This window comes from Ranitomeya imitator, chromosome 3 (assembly GCF_032444005.1).
Source record: "Ranitomeya imitator isolate aRanImi1 chromosome 3, aRanImi1.pri, whole genome shotgun sequence".
Taxonomy (NCBI): Eukaryota; Metazoa; Chordata; class Amphibia; order Anura; family Dendrobatidae; genus Ranitomeya; species Ranitomeya imitator.
This window is the reverse complement of record NC_091284.1, coordinates 15,890,858-15,910,865: the sequence shown is the minus strand read 5'-3', so window position 1 is coordinate 15,910,865 and position 20,008 is coordinate 15,890,858. Positions and strand designations below refer to the sequence as shown.

Genomic DNA, 20,008 nt, shown 5'->3' with positions numbered 1-20,008 from the left:
TTCTGCAGCAGCTGAGATGCATGGTGAGGTTCTGCAGCAGCTGAGGTGCATGGTGAGGTTCTGCAGCAGCTGAGATGTATGGTGAGGGTCTGCAGCAGCTGAGGTGTATGATGAGGTTCTGCAGCAGCTGAGGTGTATGATTAAGTTCTGCAGCAGCTGAGGTGTAGTTGGAGGTGTCTCCCCATGATTTGTGGGATGATCTGCAGGGTCGGTCGGTGTGTGATTCCTGACGAGGACTGTAATAATCGCTGCAGATCAGATCTTTCCAGTGATGGGGGAGCCCTGAGTGCCCCCATAGAGTGCCCGTTACAATGCTCCCTACAGTGCCCACTAGTGTCCCCTACAGCGCTCCATACAGTGCCCCCTACAGCGCTCCATACAATGCTCCCTACAGTGCCCCTACAATGCTCCCCACAGTGCCCCCTACAATGCTCCCTACAGCGCTCCCTACAGTGCCCACTAGTGTCCCCTACAGCGCTCCATACAGTGCCCCCTACAGTGCCCCTACAATGCTCCCCACAGTGCCCCCTACAATGCTCCCTACAGCGCTCCCTACAGTGCCCACTAGTGTCCCCTACAGCGCTCCATAGTGCCCTCTACAGTGCCCCCTACAGCGCTCCCTACAATGCTCCCCACAGTGCCCCCATACAGCGCTCCCTGCAGTGCCCACTACGGTGCCCCCTACAATGCTCCCCAGTGCCCACTACGGTGCCCCCTACAATGCTCCCTACAGTGCCCCCATACAGAGCTCCATACAGTGCCCCCCCTACAGCGCTCCATACAGTGGCCCCTACAGCGCTCCATACAGTGCTCACTACAGTGCCCCCTACAGCGCTCCCTACAGTGCCCCCCATACAGCGCTCCCTACAGTGCCCCCCTACAGCGCTCCATACAGTGCCCCCCTACAGCGCTCCATACAGTGCCCCCCATACAGCGCTCCCTACAGTGCCCCCCATACAGCGCTCCCTACAGTGCCCCCCCTACAGCGCTCCATACAGTGCCCCCTACAGCGCTCCATACAGTGGCCCCCTACAGCGCTCCATAGTGCCCCCCTACAGCGCTCCATACAGTGCTCCCAACAGTGCCCCCTACAGTACCCCATACAGTGCCCCCTACAGTACCCCATACAGTGGCCCCCTACAGCGCTCCATACAGTGCTCCCAACAGTGCCCCCTACAGCACCCCATACAGTGCCCCCTACAGTACCCCATAGTGCCCCCTACAGCACCCCATACAGTGCCCCCTACAGCACCCCATACAGTGCCCCCATACAGCGCTCCCTACAGTGCCCCCCTACAGTACCCCATAGTGCCCCCTACAGCGCTCCATACAGTGCCCCCTACAGCGCTCCCCACAGTGCCCCCCGCTCCCGGACAACCGGCTTCTTTCTACCATGTAACTCACAGCCTGATCTTTCTCTCCTGAAATCCTCTGTGCTGCTACTCTATAACAGAGGTCCCCAACTCCAGTCCTCAAGGCCCACCAACAGGTCATGTTTTCAGTACTTCCTTTGCATTGCACAGGTGATGCAATTATTACCTGGGCAAGACTAAGGAAATCCTGAAAACATGACATGTTGGTGGGCCTTGAGGACTGGAGTTGGGGACCCCTGCTCTATAAAGCTTGTGACTATCTTTTAGATCAGAGCCTTCTCCCCCTGAAATCCTCTGTGCTGCTGGGGATTTCAGCTCCGTGCTGCACAAGCGGATGATGCGACACTTTAAAAATAAATAAAACCGTCTTTTACATTTAAATTTATATTTTATTCTCAAGAATTTGAACAACTTTACATAAACTTCAAGTCATAAAACCAGAGCGGTACTGTCTCTTTAAATCTCTTTCTGTAAATTTTACAGCTTGAAAGGAAAATGAACAGAAACAAACCAAAAAAAAAAATGAAAGACACAAATAACAGAAGCAACAGCCACAGACAAGAAAAACACCAAAACTAATACCAGGAGCTGCTCACAGCGGCGCCCCCTGCAGGGAGCCCACCAACAGTACAATAAATACACATCTACCGTCTTTACATATCTTGCTTCAAGGGGTCAGTCATCCCCCATCGATGGGGGCAGGAGGGCATCTGGGGGGGCTACACCACAAATGACCGCACACGGGGGAGGAGGGGATGGAGCTACAGTGATTTCATGAGCATTATCTCCAGGTGCACAGGAGAAGAGGTGGGGGAGGAGGAATACCGGGCACAGTCCTCAGCGCGCCAGCGGGCATGAGCTGCAGAAAAAGAAATGTCTGCAGTCACCACTAGGGGGAGCTCACTGCAAATAGATTCAGTCACCACCAGGGGGAGCTCAGCAAGCATAGATTTATATATCCACGGCTAGGGAGAGCTCGCTGCATATAGATTTATACGGCCACCACTAGGGGGAGCTCACTGCGTACAGATTTCTACGGTCACCACTAGGAGGAGCTCACTGCTCGTATAAATTTATACAGATGCCACTAGGGGGAGCTCGCTGCATATAGATTTATGCAGCCACCACTAAGGGGAGTTCACTTTGTATAGATTTATGCAGCCACCACTAAGGGGAGTTCACTTTGTATAGATTTATACAGCCACCACTAGGAGGAGCTCACTGCGTATAGATTTATACGGCCACCACTGAGCCCCCAGTGCCAGGACATATAACAAGGTGGACAAGACAGACGACACGGCCACAGCGATCACATAACAGCACAATCAGCAGAAACGCTGATTGTTGATTAGTCGAGGGGGTCGGGCTACAGTGACCGCACAAAGCTCAGGTCATATATTGGAGAATTGCTTAAAAAGCAATCCCCCATACATTGTATATGTGGGACGAGTCACGATACTCTGCAGACAATGGCCGTGTAGCTTCACTTTTTGGACCGCGACCTCAGCTAGCGATTTCCATAATAATGCATTGGGGGATTGCTATTTAAGCGATTTTACAAAAAGTTGCTGGAATTGGTAGGTAACATACATTATATATATATATGTATGTATGTACCCACAGCTTGGCTCAGATTACTGTACACCGCAGGGATATACACAAACCACAGAAGGAGAATACTGATGGAGGAACTACAAAACTCAGCATGTAGCATCATTCAGGAAAGTATAATACCCGGCGATGCTGGAATGTGCAGAGCAGTAATTGGCAAACTGCTGCAAAACTCCAACTCCAAGCATGCACTGTCCGGTTAAGCCTGCTGAGGCTATCATGGCATGCTGGGAGTTGTAGTTCAGCGACTAGCTGCTGATCACTGGGGGTGGAGGACGGCCCTGATTGGCATTATTGACTCACAAGATGGTCAGTAGCTGCCAGGATAAGACAAGATACATAAAGCGGCAGCAACTGCAGCTGCATCTCCCCCCTCCCCCGGCATCTGCTCCACAATAAGAACATTCATTGACCACACGAAGGGGGCGACAGCTACGCACGCCGCCATTAAACTGCTGGAATGGACGTGAAGGGTTTCGGGGGCTACTACACAGGGAAGGGTGGTGAGTCCAGGAGATGTACAGGGGCCCCAGTCTTGATGCAGCAGCTGGAGGTCTGAGATGATGGGGGTGGTGGTCGGCATTAGTCCTCCAGGCTGCGGAAGGCGTTCTGCATGTCCTCCAGGAGCTGGTTGTAGTCGCCCTTGATCTTCGCTTCCCCTTCTTTCGCCGGGTCCTGGAACAAAAGAAAAAAAACAGACGTCATAAATAAGCGAAAACGGAAAGTTCTGCAGAGCGTGAACCACGACGGACCGTCCAGGTGGAGAAGACTGCGACCATCCAGGAGCGGAGCGTGACCAAGGAGATCAGTCACAGCCTCCCACCGGTCGGATGATCGCACGTCAGGACACCGGCTTCCCAGGTACAGGGGCGCTGAGCTCCGCTCCATGGCAGCCCTGCGGCCATCAATTCTAATAACCTACAGCTTCCACTAGGGGGCGCTCAGAGCTTACTGAAGATTGAGTGCGGTGAGCGCCCCCTAGTGGATCCAGGCCAATGCTGCCCCCTGCAGAGCGGTCTAATTAATGGCGCTATATAAGTGAGGAAAATAAAGAATCTGCAGCAAAGTAGACACTTTCACTTCTTCCGCAGCTGTAACATCCGCACCGGTCACCAATTTACGTGCGGTATTTTCCCGCCGCGTCTGATGACGTTTTCTCAAATCTCATCCACTTTGCTGCTCCCGTATTCAGAGACAGATTTTATGCAAAGCTGCAAAGAAAACTGGCGCCTGCAAAATCCACGGAGGTCACCGCCCGTAACACTATGTGACACCACGCCGTGCATTCCTGACCTTGAATTTCATGGAGGTCAGTCTGTACAGTATCTCGCCCATGTGTTCCCTAATGATCGCCCACGTGATCTTGTTGTCGCTCTGAGCGGTGGTCTCCACGGCACGGCGGGCCATGTCATAGAAAGCAATCATGTTGTTGAGCATGCCGACTGTCTTGTAGAAAGGACAGAACCTGGAACACAAGAGACTACGATTACATGATCTGAAGGAATAGATGATGGCAGCTGCACATGCCCGATCCCTCCTGCAGGAAGACGAGAGCCCCACTGAAATAAACATGCAACGACCCTCCAGCCACAGCGCTGGGGACGCCTCCCGAACCTCCGGCCACAGCGCCAGGGACGCCTCCCGACCCTCCGGCCACAGCGCCGGGGACGCCTCCCGACCCTCCGGACACAGCGCCGGGACGCCTCCCCACCATCCAGCCACAGCGCCGGGGACGCCTCCCAACCCTCCGGACACAGCGTCGGGGGACGCCTCCCAACCCTCCGGACACAGCGCCGGGGACGCCTCCCAACCCTCCGGACACAGCGTCGGGGACGCCTCCCAACCCTCCGGACACAGCGCAGGGGAAGCCTCCCGACTATCCAGCCACAGCACCGGGGACGCCTCCCGAACCTCCAGCCACAGCGTTGGGTACGCCTCCCGAACCTCCAGCCACAGCGTCGGGGACCCCTCCCGATGTGCTGGCCATAGCGCCGGGACACCTCCCGACCCGCCGGAGACAACTCCCGACCCTCCAGTCCTAAGCCCTACTTTTGACCCTCAACCTTATGCTGGAGTCAGCTTCTGACCCTTGATAATACGTACGCTGGGGACAGCTTCTGAGCCTACAGACATTATCATCACACCACAATGTGAAGGTACGGAGCATACATCACCTGTCGTATGGAGTATAACCGTTCTGCTGAAGAAAGTCGTCCTTAATCAGTTTGGCCACTTCCAGAGTGATCTTATCTGTTTCTGCCAATGAAGCCTGAAACAAAGCAACAGAGGTAATGGTGTTAGAGCAGGGGTCCCCAACTCCAGTCCTCAAGGCCCACCAAAATGTCATGTTTTCAGGATTTCCTTAGTCTTGCCCAGGTAATAATTGCATCACCTGTGCAATGCAAAGGAAATCCTGAAAACATGACCTGTTGGTGGGCCTTGAGGACTGGAGTTGGGGACCCCTGTGTTAGAGGATCCCCGGCCGGACACCGCACAGAAGATCCCCGGCCAGACACCGCACAGAGGATCCCCGGCCAGACACCGCACAGAGGATCCCCGGCCAGACACCGCACAGAGGATCCCCGGCCGGACACCGCACAGAGGATCCCCGGCCAGACACCGCACAGAGGATCCCCGGCCAGACACCGCACAGAGGATCCCCGGCCAGACACCGCACAGAGGATCCCCGGCCAGACACCGCACAGAGGATCCCCGGCCAGACACCGCACAGAGGATCCCCGGCCGGACACCGCACAGAGGATCCCCGGCCAGACACCGCACAGAGGATCCCCGGCCAGACACCGCACAGAGGATCCCCGGCCAGACACCGCACAGAGGATCCCCGGCCAGACACCGCACAGAGGATCCCCGGCCAGACACCGCACAGAGGATCCCCGGCCAGACACCGCACAGAGGATCCCCGGCCGGACACCGCACAGAGGATCCCCGGCCGGACACCGCACAGAGGATCCCCGGCCGGACACCGCACAGAGGATCCCCGGCCGGACACCGCACAGAGGATCCCCGGCCAGACACCGCACAGAGGATCCCCGGCCAGACACCGCACAGAGGATCCCCGGCCAGACACCGCACAGAGGATCCCCGGCCAGACACCGCACAGAGGATCCCCGGCCAGACACCGCACAGAGGATCCCCGGCCAGACACCGCACAGAGGATCCCCGGCCAGACACCGCACAGAGGATCCCCGGCCAGACACCGCACAGAGGATCCCCGGCCAGACACCGCACAGAGGATCCCCGGCCAGACACCGCACAGAGGATCCCCGGCCAGACACCGCACAGAGGATCCCCGGCCGGACACTGCTCAAACACAGAACATCTCTTACCTTTCCAACCAGCTGCACGATCTCAGCCAGGTCCTCCTCTTCCTGCAGAATCTCCTTGGCTTTGGTCCTCAGTGGCACAAACTCAGGGAAGTGCTTGTCGTAATATTCGTCCAGCGCTCGGGTGTACTTACTATAGCTGATCAGCCAATTCACAGAGGGGAAGTGCTTCCTCTGAGCCAACTTCTTATCCAAACCCCAGAAGACCTGCACAAAGGAAGGCGACATCAGCAACAGCATAAGGGGTATACACAGCTCTGCTGCACGTCACACTACACCGAAGCCTCCGCACACACAGCTCTGCTGCACATCACACTACACCAGAGTCTCCGCACACACAGCTCTGCTGCACGTCATACTACACCGGAGTCTCCGCACACACAGCTCTGCTGCACGTCACACTACACCGAAGCCTCCGCACACATAGCTCTCTGCACGTCACACTACACCAGAGTCTCCGCACACACAGCTCTGCTGCATGTCATACTACACCGGAGTCCCCGCACACACAGCTCTGCTGCATGTCATACTACACCGGAGTCTCCGCACACACAGCTCTGCTGCTCGTCACACTACACCGGAGTCTCCGCACACACAGCTCTGCTGCACGTCACACTACACCAGAGTCTCCGCACACACAGCTCTGCTGCACGTCACACTACACCGAAGCCTCCGCACACACAGCTCTGCTGCTCGTCACACTACACCGGAGTCTCCGCACACACAGCTCTGCTGCACGTCACACTACACCGAAGCCTCCGCACACACAGCTCTCTGCACGTCACACTACACCAGAGTCTCTGCACACACAGCTCTGCTGCATGTCATACTACACCGGAGTCCCCGCACACACAGCTCTGCTGCATGTCATACTACACCGGAGTCTCCGCACACACAGCTCTGCTGCACGTCACACTACACCAGAGTCTCCGCACACACAGCTCTGCTGCACGTCATACTACACCGGAGCCTCCGCACACACAGCTCTGCTGCATGTCATACTACACCGGAGTCCCCGCACACACAGCTCTGCTGCATGTCATACTACACCGGAGTCCCCGCACACACAGCTCTGCTGCATGTTATACTACACCGGAGTCTCCGCACACACAGCTCTGCTGCACGTCACACTACACCAGAGTCTCCGCACACACAGCTCTGCTGCACGTCATACTACACCGGAGTTTCTGCACACAGAGGAACGACATTACCTGCACGATCCCCAGGGTGGCCGAGGTGACGGGGTCCGAAAAGTCTCCACCGGGCGGAGAAACGCTGAAACACAAAATGCAGGACATGAATATATATCCCCCAATAGTACACAGGACAGAATGCCTCCGGCTGCAGACCATCACTGCGCACCCACGCAGCAGCCAGCAGGATTGTGAAAGCAGCTCTGGATGTGACTGGAGTACAAGTCATGACGCAACTAAACACGGATATCAGATCTCTGTGCTTTGTAGGACAGAAGAGGATTGAGCAGCGCAATGAAAGGCGGCCACATGCGGGTGTGAGCAGTGAGCGGGGGGGCTCTGGCTGTAGCCCCCTCCGACTCCAGCGCAGTTCAGCTTCTCTTGGCTGCCGGAGCGTGGAGATTGGCAAAACCTCAAACTCTGATCTGGCGCCGATTACCAGAACTGCAGGTAACCCTTTATATCCCGGCACCAGCCGCACAGCCGGCTCCACACTGCTCTAGGACCCCCACTTATCAGTAAAAGGGGAGTCCTACAGATGGGCCATGCTACAAAGCTCCGGGGTCAGAACGTTCACCATCTCCTCCTCTCTGAGCAGCATCTCGCTGTCCATCCATTGTATTCCTCTCCCTCTATTCCCCCTCTCATCTAACTTTTTTGCGCCATCTTCGCCTCCTGTCTCACACTTTCCCCCTCCTCTCAGTCTATTGCTCCCTGTCCTCGTCTCTCGCTCTTTGGCGCCCCGCTCTCGTCTGACTCTTTGGTGTCCCGGGGTGCTTGGCTCTCGTCTCGCTCTTTGGTGTCCCGGGGTGCTCCGCTCTCGTCTCACTCTTTGGTGCCCCAGGGTGCTCTGCTCTCGTCTCTCGCTCTTTGGTGCCCAGGGTTGCTCCGCTCTCGTCTCACTCTTTGGTGCCCCAGGGTGCTCTGCTCTCGTCTCTCGCTCTTTGGTGCCCAGGGTTGCTCCGCTCTCGTCTCACTCTTTGGTGTCCCGGGGTGCTCCGCTCTCGCCTCGCTCTTTGGTGCCCCGGGGTGCTCCGCTCTCATCTCTCGCTCTTTGGCGCACCGGGATGCTCCGCTCTCGTCTCGCTCTTTGGTGTCCCGGGGTGCTCCGCTCTCGTCTCGCTCTTTGGTGTCCCAGGGTGCTCCGCTCTCGTCTCTCGCTCTTTGGTGTCCCGGGGTGCTCCGCTCTCGTCTCGCTCTTTGGCGCCCCGGGGTGCTCTGCTCTCGCCTCGCTCTTTGGTGACCCGGGTTGCTCCGCTCTCGTCTTGCTCTTTGGTGTCCCAGGGTGCTCTGCTCTCGTCTCACTCTTTGGCGCCCCGGGGTGCTCTGCTCTCGCCTCGCTCTTTGGTGACCCGGGTTGCTCCGCTCTCGTCTTGCTCTTTGGTGTCCCAGGGTGCTCTGCTCTCGTCTCACTCTTTGGTGTCCCGGGGTGCTCCGCTCTCGTCTCACTCTTTGGTGTCCCAGGGTGCTCCACTCTCGTCTTGCTCTTTGGTGTCCCGGGGTGCTCCACTCTCGTCTCGCTCTTTGGCGCCCCGGGGTGCTCCACTCTCGCCTCGCTCTTTGGTGCCCAGGGGTGCTCCGCTCTCGTCTTTCATTCTTACCCCCTCGTCTCCCTTTTCTCACTTATGTGGCCCCCAATGCCCCTGATAAGACATGAGGGGTAACAAGCCTAATCTTTTTGACCCCACAGTTTCGGCATTTCTTTCCTGCACAAGACCTCCATTTCCAGCGGAGGAGACAATCCCGGCTGCCTCGGGGGCTACGTGTTCGCTGGCGATACTTACGCCCCCACGATGCTGACGCTGCCTTCCCGCTCGGGGTTGCCCAGACACTTCACCCGTCCGGCTCGCTCATAGAAGGAGGCCAAGCGAGCTCCCAGGTAGGCAGGATAACCGCTGTCTGCGGGGAGCAAGGAGAAAACCACCGGAGCCGTCACATATACCATGTATGCATCAGATACAGGGAGATGCCGTGTTAGGGCCCTTCACCCACACAACTGGGGGCCACATACCTCACATACACCAGAGCTGCAATACCAGACCCGTCCACACAAACCAAAGTGGCGCTGTTCCCAATACTAAAAATGAGAACTTACCAGCGGGCATTTCTGCCAGACGTCCGGAGATTTCTCGGAGCGCCTCGGCCCATCGAGAGGTGGAGTCGGCCATCATGCTGACGTGATAGCCCATGTCTCGGAAATACTCGGAGAGCGTGATTCCTGCAAGGCAGAAAGTGGCGCATTGAATCCCACAACCTGTACGACCAGTAGGGGGCGCCAGACCCGATCCCTGCGCTTACCTGTGTAGATGGAGGCTTCTCTGGCTGCCACGGGCATGTTGGATGTGTTGGCGACCAGTGAGGTTCTCTTCATGATGCTCTCCACTTTACCGTCCGCCTCCATTGTCAGCTGGAACACAAAGCAGAAGCCTCCCGTGTAAACTGCAGCCAGAAAGCGAGAAAAACAGCACCGCCGACTGCCGAAAACAGCTGCTCAGAACCGAAGAGCGCAGCCCAGCGATAGCGGCTGTGAGGTCAGACAAGGACGCCGGACACCGCGCACAGACCTGAGGGGTCTCACAGCGAACAGCACAAAGTAGAGAAGTGGAAGGAACACAAAATCCACAAAGATGGCAGAGCTGAAATCTCCCAGCATGCCCTGCTTGTTCTGTTTCTGCATAGAACTTACACACAATTTGTCCTCCATATACCAAGTGCTGTACTAACTCAGTCCACAAGTCTGCTGACTGTCTCCAAAAGCATCCAGCAGAATACTGAATGCAGCTCTGGAGGTCACTGTGTATATACATTACATTACTGATCCGGAGTTACATCCTGTATTATACTCCAGAGCTGCACTCACTATTCTACTGGTGCAGTCACTGTGTACATACATTACATTACTGATCCTGAGTTACATCCTGTATTATACTCCAGAGCTGCACTCACTATTCTAGTGGTGCAGTCACTGTGTACATACATTACATTACTGATCCGGAGTTATATCCTGTATTATACTCCAGAGCTGCACTCACTATTCTGCTGGTGCAGTCACTGTGTACATACATTACTGATCCTGAGTTACATCATGTATTATACTCCAGAGCTGCACTCACTATTCTGCTGGTGCAGTCACTGTGTACATACATTACATTACCGATCCTGAGTTACATCCTGTATTATACTCCAGAGCTGCACTCACTATTCTGCTGGTGCAGTCACTGTGTACATACATTACATTACCGATCCTGAGTTACATCCTGTATTATACCCCAGAGCTGCACTCACTATTCTGCTGGTGCAGTCACTGTGTACATACATTACATTACTGATCCTGAGTTACATCTTGCATTATACTCCAGAGCTGCACTCACTATTCTGCTGGCACAGTTACTGTGTACATACATTACATTACTGATCCTGAGTTACATCCAGGAGTATAATACAGGCAGTAACTCAGGATCAGTAATGTATGTACACAGTAACTGTGCCAGCAGAATAGTGAGTGCAGCTCTGGAGTATAATACAGGATGTAACTCAGGATCAGTAATGTAATGTATGTACACAGTGACTGCACCAGCAGAATAGTGAGTGCAGCTCTGGAGTATAATACAGGAGGTAACTCAGGATCAGTAATGTAATGTATGTACACAGTGACTGCTCCAGCAGAATAGTGAGTGCAGCTCTGGAGTATAATACAGGATGCAACTCAGGATCAGTAATGTAATGTATGCACACAGTGACTGCACCAGCAGAATAGAGAGTGCAGCTCTAGGGTATAATACAGGAGGTAACTCAGGATCAGTAATGTAATGTATGTACACAGTGACTGCACCAGCAGAATAGTGAGTGCAGCTCTGGAGTATAATAAAGGATGTAACTCAGGATCAGTAGTGTAATGTATGTACACAGTGACTGCACCAGCAGAATAGTGACTGCAGCTCTGGAGTATAATACAGGATGTAACTCAGGATCAGTAATGTATGTACACAGTGACTGCACCAGCAGAATAGTGAGTGCAGCTCTGGGGTATAATACAGGATGTAACTCAGGATCAGTAATGCAATGTATGTACACAGTGACTGCACCAGCAGAATAGTGAGTGCAGCTCTGGAGTATAATGCAGGAGGTAACTCAGGATCAGTAATGTAATGTATGTACACAGTGACTGCACCAGCAGAATAGTGAGTGCAGCTCTGGGGTATAATACAGGATGTAACTCAGGATCAGTAATGTAATGTATGTACACAGTGACTGCACCAGCAGAATAGTGAGTGCAGCTCTGGGGTATAATGCAGGAGGTAACTCAGGATCAGTAATGTAATGTATGTATACAGTGACTGCACCAGCAGAATAGTGAGTGCAGCTCTGGAGTATAATACAGGAGGTAACTCAGGATCAGTAATGTAATGTATGTACACAGTGACTGCACCAGCAGAATAGTGAGTGCAGCTCTGGAGTATAATACAGGATGTAACTCAGGATCAGTAGTGTAATGTATGTACACAGTGACTGCACCAGCAGAATAGTGAGTGCAGCTCTGGAGTATAATACAGGATGTAACTCAGGATCAGTAATGTATTGTATGTACACAGTGACTGCACCAGCAGAATAGTGAGTGCAGCTCTGGAGTATAATACAGGATGTAACTCAGGATCAGTAATGTATTGTATGTACACAGTGACTGCACCAGAATAGTGAGTGCAGCTCTGGAGTATAATACAGGATGTAACTCAGGATCAGTAATGTAATGTATGTACACAGTGACTGCACCAGCAGAATAGTGAGTGCAGCTCTGGAGTATAATACAGGATGTAACTCAGGATCAGTAATGTAATGTATGTACACAGTGACTGCACCAGCAGAATAGTGAGTGCAGCTCTGGGGTCTGTCTGCACTTTGTTTCTGGGTTTCTGAGGACACTTGTCTCAGCCGCAGCTTCTCACCTCAGGAAAGTCCCTCAGGACTTCAGACATCTCGTTCCCTCTTTCTCCACATCCTACGTAGATGATGACGTTGCTGTTTGAGTACTTGGACAATGATTGTGAGATCACAGTTTTACCACAACCGAAAGCCCCCGGGATGGCGGTGGTCCCACCTTGTACGCACCTGCGGGGGGAATCGCACATCAGTCTCGCTCACACGCGGACTCATATTCTCATGTTCTCTATTTTCATTCCACCAATTTAATCCGGGGACAAAACAGAGAATTTCTGTGACAAAGCTAAATCCACAAAAAAAAGAAGGGGAAATGAACTCCGAATCCCTCCGTATAAGAGGCCCGGCCAGTGACCGTGCCCCCTGTGATCAATCCCTCTATATAAGAGGTTCGGCCAGTGACCGTGCCCCCCGTGATCAATCCCTCCATATAAGAGGTTTGGCCAGTGATCATGCCCCCCGTGATCAATCCCTCCGTATAAGAGGCCCGGCAAGTGACCGTGCCCCCCGTCATCAATCCCTCCGTATAAGAGGCCCAGCCAGTGACCGTGCCCCCCGTCATCAATCCCTCCGTATAAGAGGCCCGGCCAGTGACCGTGCCCCCCGTCATCAATCCCTCCGTATAAGAGGTCCAGCCAGTGACCGTGCCCCCGCGTGATCAATCCCTCCGTATAAGCGGTACGGCCAGTGACCGTGCCCCCCCCCCGTGATCAATCCTTCCGTATAAGAGGCTCGGCCAGTGACCGTGCCCCCCGTGATCAATCCCTCCATATAAGCGGTGCGGCCAGTGACATTTCCCCCCGTGATCAGTCCCTCCATATAAGAGGTCCTGCCAGTGACCGTGCCCCCCGTGATCAATCCTTCCGTATAAGAGGCTCGGCCAGTTACTGTGCCCCCCGTGATCAATCCTTCCGTATAAGAGGCTCGGCCAGTGACCGTGCCCCCCGTGATCAATCCCTCCATATAAGCGGTGCGGCCAGTGACATTGCCCCCCGTGATCAGTCCCTCCATATAAGAGGTCCTGCCAGTGACCGTGCCCCCCGTGATCAATCCCTCCGTATAAGCGGTACGGCCAGTGACCGTGCCCCCCGTGATCAATCCTTCCGTATAAGAGGCTCGGCCAGTGACCGTGCCCCCCGTGATCAATCCCTCCATATAAGCGGTGCGGCCAGTGACATTGCCCCCCGTGATCAATCCCTCCGTATAAGAGGCCCAGCCAGTGACCGTGCCCCTGTGATCACCCGCATAGTGGAGACCTGGGCGGATCACACTAGAGGTGATTGGGAAGGAGCCATGGATCGGACATGTATGTGGAGGACATTGTGCGCTGACAGCAAGCAGAGATCCTGAACCTGCACATCAGAGGGGACTCACGGGAACAGCGCGTCCAGGACTCTCTGGCCGGTCAGCAGCGGGTGGTTCGCCGGCAGCTTCTCGGTCACTGGACGGACGGATCGCACCGGCCACACCTGCACCATGGTGAACTTCTCCTTCACACCCTCGAACTCCAGCTCCAGCACCACGTCCTGGGAGGGAACGACAGGAAAGGGTTAAATCACACTCAGAGCAGGACATGCTGGGAGTAGTAGTGTCTACATATAAGAAAGAAGATTCCCAGTGACAACCAGCAGAATAGTGAATGCAGCTCTGAGGTGTGAACGCTGCCTAAGGAATCTGCACCTAGATGAGGCGGAGCACTGAGCCGAATCTGCAGCGTTCAGCAATGACCGCCGTGAGACGCCTCCTCTTTACGGCTTTTTCTTCCGCTTGACGGCGTGCGCTTTTGTTTTTTCCTCCGCCCTTTCTTCCAGGAGCCATAACCTGTATCAGTTCTCGGTCCCAGACGCCGGAGTCGGCTGTGTTTTCGCGGATCGAGTTGTAGTCTTGAATAACAACATTTATTTTACGAAATGTACTGAAAAATGGGGAGAAAAATCCAAGTGCGATGAAATTACGCTGTCAGGGCTCTGATTCTATGGCTTTCATTCATTGTGAAGATTCTCCAGGTCGGCGAAATTACGGAGAAACCCCAACTTGTAGCGTTTATTTTATTTTTTTGCTTTGGGACTTTTTTAATAGTATTTTATTAAAGAAAATCATTACTTGGTTAAAAAAAAGTCTACATTTTTCCAGCCCTGTAGCTTTATTTCCTTACTGTGCCGATCGCTGGAGCTCGTTTTCTGTGGCGAGGTTTTTTGTTTTTTTTCCCCAAGTGGAATGTGCACATATCTTCTATGATGAGAAGAAGATGTCTCTGCGATACCACCCATTAATGTAAGGGGGTCTCATTATCGAGATTCTCCGGAGCGTCTCAGGAAACCAAAGGATTTCAATTATTAAAAAGAAATGTAATGCTTCTTTCCTCCTGTGGGGGCGCTGCAGGAGACTCAAATACTTGCTTTTGGTTTCTTCCACAAAACCATAGACAACAAAATAAATACAAAAAGTGTGGAGTAAAGCAACCGGTAGATCTTACCGAGGTGTCGTAGTGCCCGGGCGGTGCCAGGTAGGTGACTGTTCCTCGGTTGCGAGGAGGAAGCATAATATTGTGTTTGATAAGGGAGTTCTCAAACACGGAGCCATAGATGTCTCCTCCCGTGATGTGACTGCCGACCTGCGGGAGAAACACAGAAATACACAATGAAGGTGGAGCAATGCGGAGCCTGCGGGGGTGAGGGGAGGCGGGCCGCGCCGGGCGTCAGGGGAGGCGGGCCGCGCCGGGCGCCAGGGGAGGCGGGACACGCCGGGCGCCAGGGGAGGCGGGACACGCCGGGCGCCAGGGGAGGCGGGACACGCCGGGCGTCAGGGGAGGCGGGACACGCCGGGCGTCAGGGGAGGCGGGACACGCCGGGCGTCAGGGGAGGCGGGACACGCCGGGCGTCAGGGGAGGCGGGACACGCCGGGCGTCAGGGGAGGCGGGACACGCCGGGCGTCAGGGGAGGCGGGACACGCCGGGCGTCAGGGGAGGCGGGACACGCCGGGCGTCAGGGGAGGCGGGACACGCCGGGCGTCAGGGGAGGCGGGACACGCCGGGCGTCAGGGGAGGAGGGACACGCCGGGCGTCAGGGGAGGCGGGACACGCCGGGCGTCAGGGGAGGCGGGACACGCCGGGCGTCAGGGGAGGCGGGACACGCCGGGCGTCAGGGGAGGCGGGACACGCCGGGCGTCAGGGGAGGCGGGACACGCCGGGCGTCAGGGGAGGCGGGACACGCCGGGCGTCAGGGGAGGCGGGACACGCCGGGCGTCAGGGGAGGCGGGACACGCCGGGCGTCAGGGGAGGCGGGACACGCCGGGCGTCAGGGGAGGCGGGACACGCCGGGCGTCAGGGGAGGCGGGACACGCCGGGCGTCAGGGGACACGCCGGGCGTCAGGGGAGGCGGGACACGCCGGGCGTCAGGGGAGGCGGGACACGCCGGGCGTCAGGGGAGGCGGGACACGCCGGGCGTCAGGGGAGGCGGGACACGCCGGGCGTCAGGGGAGGCGGGACACGCCGGGCGTCAGGGGAGGCGGGACACGCCGGGCGTCAGGGGAGGCGGGACACGCCGGGCGTCAGGGGAGGCGGGACACGCCGGGCGTCAGGGGAGGCGGGACACGCCGGGCGTCAGGGGAGGCGGGACACGCCGGGCGTCAGGGGAGGCGGGACACGCCGGGCGCGAGGGGAGGAGGGAGACCCATGCATTAAGTCTGCAGGTGTGAGGGAATGCGGGTGATCCGGACAATGCCGAGCCCGCCGGTGTGAGAGGAGTGCGATCCAGGGAATCATGTACAGAATACATAATATCTTATCACTTCGCCTGTCTCTGGCTGTAATGTCGGTGCACCGCCTTGCTGACTGTTTCCAGTATCAGAAGGTTTCTGACAGCCGGCGAGGTCTGGTTTAGGGAGAGTTGTACCGTTAACGTCAGGCCACTCACTCGGAGACTTTTCAACGGGGTGAACTCCCACTTAATGTCCTTGCTCAGGGCGGACACGTTCACACCCCGGGGGATGTAGATACTTTGCGTGGAGTCACTGATGTCTTTCAGGGGCCTCTGGATACCATCAAAAATGGATCCCATAATGCCAGGACCCAGCTCCACAGAGAGGGGCTTCCCGGTGCGGAGGACAGGGTCTCCCACCGATACACCGGCTACAAGAGCAACGCTAAGGAAATCCACAATGCAGACACATCGAACACAAGAAATCATCCAAATCCTCAGATCCCAGGAAACACACAGCCCAGATCTCTGACAAACTCACCTGTATCCGAGCAACCGTAAGAGAACACAAAGGCACAGTTGTGTGAAAAAGTGTTCACCCCCTTCCTGATTTCCTATTCTTTCGCATGTTTGTCACTTCAATGTTTCAGACACCAAACAAATGTAAACATTAGACAAAGATGACAAGTAATCACACAACGTAGGTTATAAATGAAAGTCGTTATTATTAAGGGAAAAAGAAATCCAAACCTACAGGGTCCAGTGTGATAAAGTGATTGCCCCTAAACCTAATAACTGGTTGGGCCACCCTTAGCAGCAACAATTGCAATCAAGCGTTTGTGATAACTGGCAATGAGGCTTTTACAACGCTCTGGAGGAATTTTGGCCGCTCATCTGTGCAGAATTGTTGTAATTCAGCCACATTGGAGGTTTCCGAGCATGAACCGCCTTTTTAACCCCTTCATGACCAGGGGATTTTTCGTTTTTCCGTGTTCGTTTTTCGCTCCCCTCCTTCCCAGAGCCATAACTTTTTTATTTTTCCGTCAATTTGGCCATGTGAGGGCTTATTTTTTGCGGGACGAGTTGTACTTTTGAACGACATCATTGGTTTTAGCATGTCGTGTACTAGAAAACGGGAAAAAAATTCCAAGTGCGGTGAAATTGCAAAAAAAGTGCAATCCCACATTGGTTTTTTGTTTGGCTTTTTTGCTAGGTTCACTAAATGCTAAAAATGACCTGCCATTATGATTCTCCAGGTCATTACGAGTTCACAGACACCAAACATGACTAGGTTATTTTTTATCTAAGTGGTGAAAAAAAATTCCAAACTTTGCTAAAAAAAAAAAAAAAAAAAATTGCGCCATTTTCCGATACTCGTAGCGTCTCCATTTTTCGTGATCTGGGGTCGGTTGAGGGCTTATTTTTTGCGTGCCGAGATGACGTTTTTAATGATAGCATTTCGGTGCAGATACGTTCTTTTGATCGCCCGATATTGCATTTTAATGCAATGTCGCGGCGACCAAAAAAACGTAATTCTGGCGTTTCGAGTTTTTTTCCCGCTACGCTGTTTAGCGATCAGGTTAATACTTTTTTTTATTTGATAGATCGGGCAATTCTGAGCGCGGCGATACCAAATATGCGTAGATTTGATATTTTTTTTATTGATTTATTTTGATTGGGGCGAAAGGGGGGTGATTTAAACTTTTATGTTTTTTTTATTTTTTTCACATTTTTTTAAACTTTTTTTTTTTAACTTTTGCCATGCTTCAATAGCCTCCATGGGAGGCTAGAAGCAGGCACAACTCGATCGGCTCTGCTACATAGCAGCGATCTGCTGATCGCTGCTATGTAGCAGAATTGCACGTGTGCTGTGAGCGCCGACCACAGGGTGGCGCTCACAGCGACGGGCAATCAGTAACCATAGAGGTCTCAAGGACCTCTATGGCTACAATGGAGACGCATCGCCGACCCCCGGACATGTGACGGGGGTCGGCGATGACGTCATTTCCGGCCGCCCGGCCGGAAGCGGTAGTTAAATGCCGCTGTCTGCGTTTGACAGCGGCATTTAACTAGTTAATAGGTGCGGGCAGATCGCGATTCTGCCCGCGCCTATTACGGGCACATGTCAGCTGTTCAAAACAGCTGACATGTCCCGGCTTTGGTGCGGGCTCACCGCGGAGCCCTGCATCAAAGCAGGGGAGCCGGCATCGGACGGTATAGTACGTCCGATGCCGGTAAGGGGTTAAGGTCATGTTACAGCACCTCAACCGATTAAGGTCAGGACTTTGACTAGGCCACTCCAAAGTCTTAATTTCGTTTTTCTTAAGCCATTCAGAGGTGGACTTGCTGGTTGTTTTGGATCATTGTCCTGCTACATAACCCAAGTGCACTTCAGCTTGAAATCATGAACGGATGGCCGGACGTTCTCCTTCAGGATTTTTTGATAGACTGCAGAATTCATAGTTCTATTTACCACAAGTCTTCCAGGTTGTGAGGCAGCAAAACAGCCTCAGACCATCACACTACCACCACCATATTTTACTGTAGGTATGATGTTCCTTTTCTGAAATGCTGTTACTTCTACACCAGATGTATTGGGACATACACCCTTAAAAAAGTTCAACTTTTGTCTTGTCAGTCCACAGACTATTCTCCCAAAAGTCTTGTGGATCATCAAGATGTTTTCTGTCGATACGGAGACGAGCCTTCATGTTCTTATTACTCAGCAGTGGTTTTCGTCTTCTAACTCTGCCCATTCTCTTTCTTATGGTGGAGTCATGAACACTGACCTTAAGAGAGGCAAGTGAGGCCTACAGTACTTTTGACGTTGTTGTGGGGTCATTTGTGACCTCTTGGATGAATTGTTGCTCCGCTCTTGGGGTAATTTTGGTCAGTCGGTCACTCCTGGGAAGGTTCTCCGCTGTTCCATGTTTTTGCCATTTGTGAATAATGGCTCTCACTGTGGTTCACTGCAGTCCCAAAGCTTGAGAAATGGCTTCATAACCTTTTCCAGACTGATAGATCTCAATCACTTTGCTTCTCATTTGTTCCAGAATTTCTTTGGATCGCGGCATGATGTCTATCTTTTGAGGATAAGAACATGAATGGCTAGGGAATTTGAACTCCGCTTTCCAAAGATGTGATAAACCACAGTTAAAACAAATTAACAGGGTCAGGAGAGCAATCACTTTTTCACACAGGGCCCAGTAGGTTTGGATTTCCTTTTCCCTTAACAATAAATACCTTCATTTATAAACTGCATTCTGTGTTTGGTTGGGTTATCTTTATAACAAATTTAAATATTAGTTTGGTGATCTGAAACATGGAAGTGAAACAAACATGGAAAAGAATAGGAAATCAGGAAGGGGCAAACACTTTTTTACTAGTGATGAGCGAATATACTTGTTACTTGAGATTTCCCGAGCACGCTCGGGTGACCGCCGAGTATTTTTTAGTGCTCCGAGATTTCGTTTTTATTGCCGCAGCTGAATGATTTACATCTGTTAGCAGCATAAGTACATGTGGGGATTCCCTAGCAACCAGGCAACCCCCACATGTACTTATGCTGGATAACAGATGTAAATCATTCAGCTGCGGCAATAAAAACTAAATCTCCGAGCAATAAAAAATACTCGGAGGACACCAGAGCGTGCTCGAGAAATCTCAAGTAACGAGTATATTCGCTCATCACTATTTTTTACACAACTAAGTCTGACCGCACTGCAACTTCTGCACCAATATCCACGGGGTCTGAATTATTCATTGCTCTTGAGTTACATTATACCCCAGAGCTGCACTCACTATTCTGCTGGTGCAGTCACTGTGTACATACATTACTGATCCTGAGTTACATC

General features: G+C 53.5%; 1 protein-coding gene across 2 annotated transcripts in view; it reads right to left on the bottom strand.

Annotated features, from left to right (window-relative positions):
• Positions 1-1,741: 1,741 nt before the first annotated feature.
• The window catches only part of ATP6V1A (ATPase H+ transporting V1 subunit A), a 53,121-nt gene continuing 34,854 nt past the window's right edge, over positions 1,742-20,008 (bottom strand). For both annotated transcript variants that reach the window (XM_069760540.1, XM_069760542.1), the window contains exons 5-16: positions 16,371-16,585; positions 14,933-15,070; positions 13,831-13,982; positions 12,465-12,627; positions 9,820-9,928; positions 9,617-9,739; positions 9,306-9,420; positions 7,540-7,603; positions 6,332-6,535; positions 5,159-5,253; positions 4,278-4,449; positions 1,742-3,659 (exon numbers count right to left, since the gene is read on the bottom strand). In XM_069760540.1, coding sequence (XP_069616641.1) covers positions 3,567-3,659; positions 4,278-4,449; positions 5,159-5,253; positions 6,332-6,535; positions 7,540-7,603; positions 9,306-9,420; positions 9,617-9,739; positions 9,820-9,928; positions 12,465-12,627; positions 13,831-13,982; positions 14,933-15,070; positions 16,371-16,585 — 1,643 coding nt within the window. In that variant the 3' untranslated portion in view covers positions 1,742-3,566. The remainder of the gene's footprint in view (positions 3,660-4,277; positions 4,450-5,158; positions 5,254-6,331; positions 6,536-7,539; positions 7,604-9,305; positions 9,421-9,616; positions 9,740-9,819; positions 9,929-12,464; positions 12,628-13,830; positions 13,983-14,932; positions 15,071-16,370; positions 16,586-20,008) is intronic.